General features: G+C 43.8%; 1 protein-coding gene across 1 annotated transcript; it reads right to left on the reverse strand.

The window, feature by feature from the left end:
* Positions 1 to 7,787: 7,787 nt before the first annotated feature.
* On the reverse strand, positions 7,788 to 8,626 carry MYCTH_2070469 (uncharacterized protein; the record flags this gene model as incomplete). The annotated part of the gene is made up of 3 exons (XM_003665950.1): positions 7,788 to 7,877; positions 7,990 to 8,345; positions 8,419 to 8,626. 3 exons carry the CDS (start codon positions 8,624 to 8,626, stop codon positions 7,788 to 7,790), a joined length of 654 nt encoding a protein of 217 aa, XP_003665998.1.
* Positions 8,627 to 12,780: the final 4,154 nt, after the last annotated feature.

Genomic DNA, 12,780 nt, shown 5'->3' on the forward strand with positions numbered 1-12,780 from the left:
TCTATTCGGCAAGACCTATCTCTAGGTCTATAATGACTAGTTCGGAGTACAGTACTTGTTCGTCTTTACCGTTACTATTATATCCGAGACTGTCCGTATTACTACCCCTGTCTTTATAACTTATAGCCGCTACTTCGATAATGTCCTTAATAGTTTCGTCAATAACCGTAATTTCCTTTTTAGGGACTGTCTTCTATTCTTTCTTCGGGCTTTAACATTCCTACTTATAATGTTCTTTCTTTCTATAGTTATAGTAGGTAATATTAGACTTATCTTTAGTCGTCTTCTTCTAGTCTTGCTTTTATACTATATCTATATCTATAGCTCTAAGGTATATCCTATACGAGGTACTAACGTATGCTCGCTTTTTCTTGTCATTAGCCTTAATTATAGTTCTATTTATTTAGCCTTATTTCTATTACTCTTATATATAGAGTCGATTATCGATTCTAATAACCTATATAATATATTTATCTAAGGTCTTAGGCTAATTATACTTATATAGCTTATCTTTAACCTTTTCCTTTAAGCTATTATAGAATAATTATATTAATACCTTATTATTAAGCTAAGACTTAAGTATATCCTATCTAAACTATATAATATAGGAGGCTACTAATTTAGTCTATTAGAGATTAGCAAGTCTTTTTTATATATAAATCTTTCTATTTTTGTCGCCAAAAACCTTCTAAAGCTCTTTTTTAATACAGTTATAAGATCGAAAGACTACCTATATAAACGCATCTTAATTGTCTTTATCTTCCTTAATAAGATAGTCATTCTATATAGGTTCAAACTATCTAAGTACCTTACCCTTTAGTCTTATAGCTATATAGAGGACTTTAGCTTTATTATCCAGAAACTTGTCATTATTAAGCTAGAAGTAGGATCGAAGGTTCGTCAGGAATCCTATAAAATCCTCCTTAGTTCCTCTATATTTACTAGGTAGTTTAATCTTAATATAGCTTACTTTGGCAGTCTCGAGCGCCTTGATTTTAGCGTAGGCCTCGTTAACTAACTTCTATAAGTACTTTTCGCCGTTCTCGAGTTCCTTAATTCGGGCTTAAGCAGCCTTATCTCTCTAGTCTAACTTCTAGATCTGCTGCTAGAGTTAACCAAGCTAGGCAAGCAGCTGTTTGGCCGTAACGTTAGTAGCTATATCGATGTCGAGGTCAAAGTTACCTCCGTTCTGAACCATAATAGAACAAAGGGAGTGGTAATAACGTGTGACAAACCTAACTTAGACTTCTTCTGAAAGGGTTTAGACGAAGGTAGATTAAGAGGGACAAGTAGGCAGGTTGTCTAAGGGATTTGATGAAGCTAAAGGGTTTATAATAATACTAGAGTTATCTTTTATAGTAATTAGCAATGCTTGGTATAAGTACTGTGATTATAATTATTACTACTAGTAAACTCTTAGAGTCTACCTAATAAGTGACTAGCTAGCTATATATATATAATTGTCTGTCCCTCTTTAATAGTTATTATTAGTACTATTTCTCCTTTTACCTTGTGATTCTGTGTTGTCTACGGTAATATATTATTATTACTAGTAAAGACCTTAGTCTTAGCGGTGATAATCTTCTGATTAGTCTATTAATGTCACGAATAAGCACATGGGCGGCCTGGCAGGCTGCAGCCAGGACGCGGGACATTCCGACAGCCAATCACTTGACGGACCAACCAGAAGATTATCACCGCCAAGACTAAGGTCTTCACTGGTGATAATAACATGTCACCGTCGACAACGCAGAATCACGAAGTGAAAGGAGGAGTGGTACTGGTGATAACTATTGAAGAAGGACAGACAATTATGTATATATAGCTAGCTAGTCACTCGTTATGGTGGACTCTGGGAAGTTCACCAGTGGTAACAATCACAATCACAGTACTCATACCAAGCATTGCTGATTACTGTGAGAGACAACTCTAAGTGTTGTTGTGAACCCTTTGGCTTCACCGAATCCCTCAGACGACCTGCCTGCTTGTCCTGCTTCACCCACCTCCGTCTGGACCCTTTCAGAAGAAGTCTGAGTTGGGTTCGTCACACGTTGTTACCACTCCCTTTGTTCTGTCATGGTTCAGAACGGAGGAGACCTCGACCTCGACACCGACATGGATACCAACGTCACGGCCGAACAACTGCTCGCCCAGCTTGGTCAACTCCAGCAGCGGATCCAGGAGTTGGACCAGAGAGACAAGGCTGCTCAAGCTCGAATCAAGGAACTCGAGAACCGCGAAAAGTACTCGCAGAAGTTGGTCAACGAGGCCTACGCCAAAATCGAGGCACTCGAGGGCGCCAAAGCGAAGCGCATCAAGATCGAACCACCTGGCAAATACGGAGGAACCAAGGAGGATCTCGCAGGATTCTTGACAAACCTCCGATCCTACTTCCGGCTCAATGACGACAAGTTTCCGGACGACAAAGCCAAAGTCCTCTACGCAGCCACGAGACTAGAGGGCAAGGCACTCAGATGGTTCGAGCCTACGTGGAACGACTATCTCACCGAGGAAGACGAAGACGACCGAGACGCGTTCACGCAGGCAGTCTTTCGATCCTACGACCGTTTCGAAGAAGAGCTTCGGAAGGTCTTTGGCGACAAAGACGAGAAAATCCATGCGCAAGAAAGACTCGCCAATCTCCGACAGACCAAGTCAGCAGCCTCCTACGCCGCACAGTTCAGACAGGACATGCTCAAGTCTCAGCTTAACGACGAGGCGTTGATGCAATTGTTCTATAACGGCTTGAAGGAAAAGGTCAAGGACGAGCTGTACAAGTACGATCGGCCTGAGACTCTGGACGAATACATCGCGCAGGCCATCAGGATCGATGATCGACTCTACGCACGAGAGCAGCAGAAACGAGGTCGAATGAACGGAACCACGGTTAAGGCCAACGACAAGAAAAAGCGAGCGTACGTCAGTACCTCGTACGGGACGCACCCCGGAGCCATGGATGTGGATGCAGCGCAGAAGCAGGACCAGAAGAAGACGGCCAAAGACAAGTCTAATGTTACCTGCTACAACTGCGGAAAGAAAGGGCACTACAAGCGAGAATGCCGAAGCCCGAAGAAAGAATGGAAACCAACCCCTGGAAAGGAAATTGCGGCCATCGACGAAACCACCAAGGACGTCATCGAAGTAGCGGCCACGAGCTACGAAGACAAGGGCAGTGACACGGACAGTCTCGGACACGACGGCAACGGTGAAGACGAACAAGCACCGTACTCCGAACTGGTCACTGTGGACCCAGAGACAGGTCTTGCCGAATGGGACATGGCAGGAGAATATGCACCGCCAGTTTCGATTCTCCCAGCCTTGAGGCAGTGGGGTTTCACAGTCACGCAGAGGCGGGATGGATCGTGGACAACCGACACCCAAGGAATCGAAAGACCCGGACCCAATGCTCTATTCCTCCAGGAACGAATCGAATGGTACCGCAACGAAGTTTTCCGACTCAACACGGAACTGCGCGAACGGGATGGGCGCTTGACTCGACTCGCCCAGCAGAGCGAAGAGATGAAGGACGAAATGAGGGAACTCCGACGTATCGTGGAAGCCATCAAAGGAGAACAGCCTGTGACATATGATGGGCCCGATAGCTACGCCGAGTACCTTGACGATCAGCAACTCAGCAACGACGTGCGGAACCCAGAATACCAGTTCATGCGCGCGAACCGCGGAAAAGACGAACGCACGTGGGAAAGCTACTGGAAGAAACACTCCTATGTCAGCACTGGAGTACCTACGGTCCACGTACAATGGGAAGGATTCGGGAAAGAATTCCAATACCTCCCAGGCGACGCCATGCGACTGCACCCTCGACACGAGGCACATGCGCAAGTGCCCTGGTTTCAGTGTGTGGCACACGAATGTCGATATCACTTCCGCGACAAATTCGAAAACAATCATTGGCCGACCCGACAGGAAAACGGGGACGGAGGCTTACGCCCTGTGGAATGGGTCTACGATGCAGGAAACAGAGCGGCCGAATTGCTCTGGAAGATCGAAGCCCGCAATTCAGAAAGCATCACGATAGTTCCAAGACGAGCCTGGCCTAGGCACTGCGGAACCGGACGAGACACATGGGACTCGTGCTGGAGCAACGATTGCCTCTATCACGCGGACGAAAAGAAATTGCGAATTCGGGAGCTTCAGACGAAGCTATGGCACGCACGACGGAAAGCAGAACGGACCCAATGGTGGGAAGCCGCAAGCACTCAATGGCTCACGGAAATGAGCACGATCGACGAAGCCGCTATCAGCCGAACAACCGAAGAGGTCAGCACTGACCTGGGAAACGGGTCAGGGCCCTTCGAGGGGCCCGGAAACCATTAACGCCCGTGCAGCGGCAAGTGGTAGCGCAGTACAGGAGGAACTGGCGCAAGGGACCACTATATCGAGACCTCCCGGCAGAAACATGGGAAATCGCTGCAATCTTTGGACGACGGCGGCAAGACAAGCGACTGTGGATAACAGCACAATGGAGACAGCACGAAATGCTCGCACTAGTGGACAGTGGAGCAGAGATGAATCTGATTTCGCCGACACTTGTGAATCAGCTACGGATACCCTGGAGAATGAAGCGGAAGCATGGCATAGTCAAAGGGCCATTTCCGACGCAATGGGTACGCAGAGAGACCGAACCGATCGACATCACTGTGGCAGGGAAGACCACAGCAGTCGTATTCAGCATCGTGGACATGGGCAACGACAAAGACATGATATTGGGGTTACCATGGCATGAAGATTACGACCCGGACATCAGCTGGAAGAATGGTGGCCACCTGCGACCCCGAACGGAGTCGTATTCGACCAGCAAGATGGGGAGCGCGCAAGGATCGCGAGCGGACGATGCTCAAGGAAAGGCATGTCCTACGGATCCACCGCAAGAGACGGACAGTGGCAGGCAGACCACTACGGACTCTGGAAGAGGCGGCACAACGACATCGATATTGCGACAGGAGGAACGAGCTGAATCGCCGATAGCTGTTCTCTCCGTTGACGAATGCGGAGCACTGCAATTGGAGCAGTGGGTTGAGACAGGAGAAATCGCCAGTATCGCCATGGACGGAACCAAGTTCGCATACTATCAGAAAACCGAGAGACGAGACAAGACTGGGGAAGTACCGAAGGAGTATGAGGGACACCCAGCATTCGAACCGAAACATCTGGAAGGATTACCAGAACACGGCCCATGGGATCACGAGATCAAGCTCAAGGAAGGAGCACGACTGAAGTTCTTCAAGATTTACCACACGAGCCAGACGCAGAACGAAGAACTTAAGCGATATTTGGAGGAGAACCTTCGAAGAGGACATATCCGCCCGTCGACATCGCCAGCAGGCTACCCAATCCTGTTTGTGCCAAAGAAAGACGGAAAGCTACGGTTATGTGTCGACTATCGGCAACTCAACGAACAGACCGTGAAAAACCGATACCCGTTACCGCTGATCTCACGGCTCCGAGATCAGTTGGCAGGAGCCCAATATTTCACGCGTCTTGACTTGCCATCGGCCTACAACCACATACGGATCAAAGAAGGCGACGAGTGGAAAACGGCCTTTAGGACACCCTATGGCCACTACGAGTACCTCGTCATGCCATTCGGACTTACGAACGCGCCGGCAACGTTCCAAGCCCTGATTGATCAAGCTATCCAACCCTTTCTCGACAAATTTGCGGTATGTTATCTCGACGACATACTCATCTTCTCCAAGACGATGGACGAACACCGGAGGCACGTGAAAGCAGTGCTGGACGCGCTGCACGCGTACAAGCTATCAGTCAACAAGGGAAAGAGCGAATTCCATGTCAGGAAGACAGTCTTTTTGGGATACGAAATATCCCCCGGACAAATCCGGATGGAACCTTCAAAGGTTGAAGCCATCAAGAATTGGCCACAACCAGCGTCAGCCACGGAAGTACGAAGTTTCATCGGATTTGCGAACTTCTACCGGATGTTCATCAGGAACTTTGGAGCGATCGCACGACCTTTGCACGAACTCACCAAGAAGAATGCTGAATTCCAATGGGAAGAGCAACACGAGCAAGCATTCACGCAAATCCGCGACGCCATTACCGAAGATCCAGTACTGGTACTGCCAGACCCCAAGAAGCCATTCGAGGTGGAAACGGACGCTTCAGACTACGCCATCGGAGGACAATTGGGACAACGAGACGAACAAGGGAAGCTACATCCTGTAGCCTTCTTTTCAAAGAAGCTCGACGGACCACGTCTCAATTATCCGATCCACGACAAGGAACTACTTGCGATTGTCGAAGCTTTCAAGGAATGGCGACCATACCTCAGCGGCACGATTGAACCGGTACAAGTGTATACGGATCACAAGAACTTGCGATACTTCACGACGACGAAGGAACTCAACGGACGACAAATACGATGGGCAGAATTCCTCGCGGAATTCAACTTCGAGATCCGCTACAAGAAGGGCAAAGAAAACGCACGAGCAGACATTTTAAGCCGACGAACGGATCACACGAAAGGACGAACGGGAACAACACCACCGTTGTTCAAGGAACGAACAGACGGGACGTTGCACCACGAAACGCAGACACCCGTGGAAGATGATCCACTTGACTCGTTCCTAGAATGCTGCGCAATCTTTCGAGAGGAAAGGATCAACGAGGCACAGTATCAAGCAGCACCCGGACCAGTGGTACCTGACGGAGTGGAAGAAAGAGATGGGAAACTCTGGTACCGAGACAAAGCGTACATCCACGACAAGGATCAACAGCTGCGAATGATTCGAGAACTCCACGAATCAAAACTCGGAGGACACAAAGGAGTCACGAAGACTGTCGCACAAGTCAAGAAGCACTACGACTTTCCACAGTTAACGGCACGAGTTAAGGAAGTCGTACGGAACTGCGACATCTGCAATCGGAGCAAAACGGCACGACACAAGCCGTACGGGCTACTTCAGCCACTACCAACAGCTGACAAACCATGGAGTTCAGTTGCGATGGACTTCATCACGAAGCTGCCAGAATCCAAGGACACAGCCACAGGAGTGACCTACGACAGTATTCTTACTGTAGTAGATCGCCTGACTAAGTGGGCATATTTCTTTCCCTACAAGGAGTCCTGGACAGCGGAACAGTTGGCAGACGTGATCTATCGGCAAGTTGCATCAGTGCATGCTTGGCCGCAAGAATGGATCACCGACAGAGACACCAAGTTCGCATCGAAGTTCTGGCAAGCGTTAATGCAACGATTAGGCGTCAACAGCAAGCTGTCAACGGCATATCACCCGCAGACCGACGGACAAACGGAGCGACTAAACCAAGTTGTTGAGCAATACCTCCGCTCTTACGTCAATTACCAACAAGACGACTGGGTCATGCTGTTACCAACAGCACAACTCGCCTACAACACGACGCCGACAGAAACGACCAAAGTCACACCGTTCTTCGCGAACTACGGATATGAAGCAGACCTTAGGCAAGGACCAGAGGTCACAGTGCCGAGAGCAGCAGTCAAAGCAGAACAGATGCACGCACTGCATGAAAAGCTCAAAAAGGAACTCGAGTTTGTCAAGACCAGAATGAAGAACTACTACGACAAACACAGGCTCGAGGGACCTCGCCTAGAGAGGGGAGACAAAGTCTACCTGATCGCACGAAACTTGCAAACCAAACGACCAAGCACGAAGCTGGACTTCAAGAAGGTCGGACCCTTCGTTATCAAAGAACGAATCTCGACATCCAACTACCGACTATCGTTACCGTCATCTATGCGACTACGGACGGATGTTTTTCATATTTCACTTCTCGAACCAGCACCAAAGAACGCCAAGGTTGCCACGCACATCGAAGCAGAGGACGAAGAGGAAGAATGGGACGTCGAAGAAATTCTGGATTCACGCATCATCAACGGGGAACTGCAGTACCTGGTCAAATGGCTTGATTTTGGACCAGAGGACAACTCATGGGAACCAGTCAAGAATTTGAACTGCCCTGAGAAACTGGAACAGTTCCACCGGCAGAATCCGGATCGACCAAAGGAAAACCCGGGACAGAACCAAAGACGGCGCCCCAGTCGACAGCATCGACGGCATCATTAATCTGTGACGAGGGCATAGCAGGCGTCTCTTGCCGCTCAACCTCCTCCAACTCGTCCAAGGTCGACAGACCACGCGCCACCATGTCGGCACCTTTCTCCACCAAAAACTCCTTCTGCTGACGAAGACGCCGGAGCCGCGCAAGCTTTTCGGACAACTCGCGCTGGGCTTCTTCCAGACGGCGTTGAGATTCATCCAGCTCAAGTTCGGCACGACGTTCAGCATCCTTGATACGACGCTGCTCCTGGAGAATGCGATCCACTAGAACGAACATCAGGAATCACATTCAAAAAAAAAAAAAAAAAAAAAAAAAAGAAGAAGAAAACGTGCTTACAGGAAGAAAGCGGTATGCCAGAGCCATCGCAAGAACGACCTCGACGAACGCAGGCTTCGCAACGCTTCGTACGCGCGATCATTTTGCAAACGAGGCCTTGCGACGCGCACCAAGAGCAAGGCATAACGACAAAACCGTTCTCAGCGATGTTCTGAGCAAGGGAAGCACGGTAACGTGCAGAATGCGACTTCCGTTTCTCTATCGGCATTTTGTCAACATGGCGACCACGACGCAGAAACAGGGAGAATGCAGTACTCACAAGCGAAGGGTTGTTGGCGCTATTTGAAACGGCCTAAGAGGGCTTTCGGGTCGAAAGCCTTGAAGGAGGGGCATCGTGTCACGAATAAGCACATGGGCGGCCTGGCAGGCTGCAGCCAGGACGCGGGACATTCCGACAGCCAATCACTTGACGGACCAATCAGAAGATTATCACCGCCAAGACTAAGGTCTTCACTGGTGATAATAACATGTCACCGTCGACAACGCAGAATCACGAAGTGAAAGGAGGAGTGGTACTGGTGATAACTATTGAAGAAGGACAGACAATTATGTATATATAGCTAGCTAGTCACTCGTTATGGTGGACTCTGGGAAGTTCACCAGTGGTAACAATCACAATCACAGTACTCATACCAAGCATTGCTGATTACTGTGAGAGACAACTCTAAGTGTTGTTGTGAACCCTTTGGCTTCACCGAATCCCTCAGACGACCTGCCTGCTTGTCCTGCTTCACCCACCTCCGTCTGGACCCTTTCAGAAGAAGTCTGAGTTGGGTTCGTCACAATTAAGTAATTGGCTATCGGAATATCCTGCGTCCTAACTATAGCCTGCTAGGCTATCTATGTACTTATCTATAATAATATATTAGTATCTTATAAGCTATATATCTATATCTTTCTAGAAGCTGTTAGCGACCTAAAGCCTAAGTAGTTGGTACTACCCTTACGAAAATGAAAGGATATGGCTAGAAAACGATTCTAGGTAATCCTTTACTATTTATAATAATTATACTAGGCTATAACCATATATAAATAGATAGAGTCCTATCTCTATTATATAGATTTCTATTCTTCTAATAAGTAGAGCTAAAAAGATCCATTTAAGACTCTATAGGATAAGGTCATTCTCCCTAGCTTTCTTTTTCTACTACCCGGAGGTTATATATACTAGCCAATAATATAAGCGATATTAAAGCAAAAGGGCTAGTAGGAATATAGTGTCTAGGTTACTAAGTTCTGTCACTTCTACTTTTAGGAGATACGATGGGGAGATAAAGTATAGCTTAAGCTCCCCTAATAAAAGAGCTATCTATATATAGAGCTAAAAATAACAAAGGCCAAAAATGAGATATTAATATTCTAGCTTAGAATAATCTAGATAGCTCTAGGCTATCTACCTAATAGCTCCCTCTAGCTAGAAAAGCCGAAGAACCCTTAGGGGGATATCTATCCCCATTAACTACCTAGGTAGCCTATAGATAAGCTACTTTATAGGCCGCTAGTTCTATAGCTGTAGCTATAATTAGGATGGGTAAAATCGGTTATCTCTATCTAGATAGAGGAAGGAGAAGATAATTTGCTACCGACAAAGGAGTAATTAGTCATGAAAAAGGATCACTAGGTTCCCTTAGATGATACTATCTAGCGGTTCCTTAGCAAGGTACCTAAAGAACTTAGGCTGCCTTAGCTACTTTAATAAGTACTTAAGTATCCTTATAAACTAAGGATAGCTATTTACTAGTATATAGTAAAACAGGTAGAGGAGTAATTTATAGCTATAGAAGGATAAGGAAAACCTTTAAGGTTATAGTAATAGTAACTAGTAAAGTAAACGCCTTTAATAATATAATAGCTACCTAGTTAGACTAAGACGAAGCTAAGTAAGCTAATATAGACGTAGGAGATCCGCTTAACCCGAGCTACTAAGAAAGGACGGACTTATTAACGTCGTCTTAACAATAATCTTACTAAATAGACTAACGTCGTCTTAACAATAATCTTACTAAATAGACTTATTATAACGTCGTCTTAACAATAATCTTACTAAATAGACTTAGCCCCTACTATTCGAACGTTTAGAACCTAAAGATCTTAAGCTAGTTCCTAAGTACCTACTATAGTTTATAGGCTAGGATACGCTAGATATTAAAGTAAAAGCCTAATAAAGGTGTCAGGTGTCTAAGAAACGGCCCTTACCCAAAGGTAATAGTAGAGCTAAGTAAGCTAGGCGTCGTAAGAAACGCGAGTAAAGTTTTAGGTCTGAATTCGCCAGTAGGAGCCTTAGAGCAAATTCGAAGGGGAAGTATAGACTAGGGCTGGAAGTTCTTAATATAATTAAAGGGACATAGGGTATAGTTTTGTTTTTCCGGTTCTGTAGAGCTTTGCTATATACGATAGGTATAAATAAGGGTTACCTATCTAGGGGCGTTAGATAAGAGAGACAAGAATAATAGATGGCTTTTAATACTCGTTTGCTCTAATGGATTAGAGTAGTAGGATGTGGTTTTTCTTTCTTTTATAAGTTAGAGATATCTTTTTCTATATAAGTAGACTCTTTTACGTCTATCTAGAGGGATATTACTATGGCTGCCTTCGCCCCTATCGTTATTGCTATCTAGATGGTCGGACTTGCCTGCTATGACTACAAATACTTGGACGCCCTAGATATTTTAAGCCGAGGCTCCTCCCTATCTGACTAGATAGAGGTTTGGTTCTAGAGGTGCTAAGTAGTGCCCTAGAGGGTTGGTACTAGCTTAATATATATTTATAATATTAAATAGGCGGTTTAAGATCTTAATAGTTAAAATAGATAGGAAGAAGAAGGTTAATTCCTTTCTTTAGATACTAATATAAAATGTTTACTATAGTATTTTATTAGCTAGAGATTCTAGACCTTTATAATCGAGAGTTAATAAGTATAATTAGCGCTAGAAATGCTATTAGTAATACTATCCTAGTATTCTATATTCTTAAATAGTAGCTATTAAAAGATTAGAATATTAATAGTCTTAATAAAAAGATTCGATTCCATAAGTTAGAGATAGTATTTAATAATACTAAGATTACAATAGATTAGATATAACATTTTAATAAATATTTCTTTACTATCTATACTAAGTTCTAGTGATATAATATAGGCTTTAAGGAATGGTTTAGTTATAACTATTATAACTTTAGTCCTACTCTTAGTATATACTTTGTTAACCTAGATAACGTTACCCCTAAAGATTCGGTCCGTATATCCATACCATTAGAAGAACGTATATACTAATTACTTATCCTAGATAACTTTATAGGATATTATAACCTTAAGCTTTACAAATATTACCTCTCGTTTGACATTATCATTATCTTCCTCCCTCCCTATTTAATATACTTTATCTAGCTAATAGATATAAAAGTCTTTTACTATCTTAAGGAAATATATTAATAACGTCTTCAGTAGGTAGTTCGAAACAACGATCTTACATTTACCTAAGCAGACTTTGTTAGAGGATTCTAGGAAATCTAGGATACTAGTTTTAAACACCGAAATATTATAGTAGGATTCGAAAAGACTAGTCTTTTTCTACTAAACTAATATATTATAATAGATTAGATTGGGGAGAAAGTGTTATCTAGTATAAGCGTTAGATATCCTATAATAATTTCCAATAATAAGTAATAGGTAAATATAAAAAAAGGTATTAACTATATTTAAAAGTAGTATCTTAAGCTTTTTAGTTTACTAATATAAGAATACTTTTAAGATATTATATTAATAGTTAATAAGGCTTAGCTAGTATATAAACATCTAAATAACTTTATCAAAGATAAGAAAGCCTATCTAGCTATATTATTTACTAAGAAAATATAAGGCTAACTTATTAAGCTAATAAAAGAGGTTATAATAAGTATAACTATCTAGTAGATTTAATAGTTTTAGAAGATCTAAGTTTAGAAAAGTACTGAGGTAATTTAAGATATTAGCTAAAAAGCTACCTATATTACTATTAAGCAGATTAAATAAGAGTATAAAGAGGAATATAAAGTCTAGAAAAGATACCTAGAAAATAAGATTCCTAGTACTAATAGGTATTACCTTTATATAGTAATCTTTACTAAATTTTTAGAAAAGACTAATAAGAATAACTATCTTTTTCTTAATAATAAAGACCCTCTTTAGGTTCTACTAAAAGAGCGTTAGCCATTAGTATTTTTCGACTTTAGAGATAGAAAAGAAATCCTAATCCCCTAGTTAGCTAAGAAGCCGTTATTAAAAGTCAAACTCCTATCCCTTAAACGTCCTAGGATATAGATTAATAGTATAACTATAATATTAATTAACAATAGTAATAATAATAGATTTGACCTTATAGATAG

This window comes from Thermothelomyces thermophilus, chromosome 6 (genome assembly GCF_000226095.1).
Source record: "Thermothelomyces thermophilus ATCC 42464 chromosome 6, complete sequence".
Classification (NCBI taxonomy): domain Eukaryota; kingdom Fungi; phylum Ascomycota; class Sordariomycetes; order Sordariales; family Chaetomiaceae; genus Thermothelomyces; species Thermothelomyces thermophilus.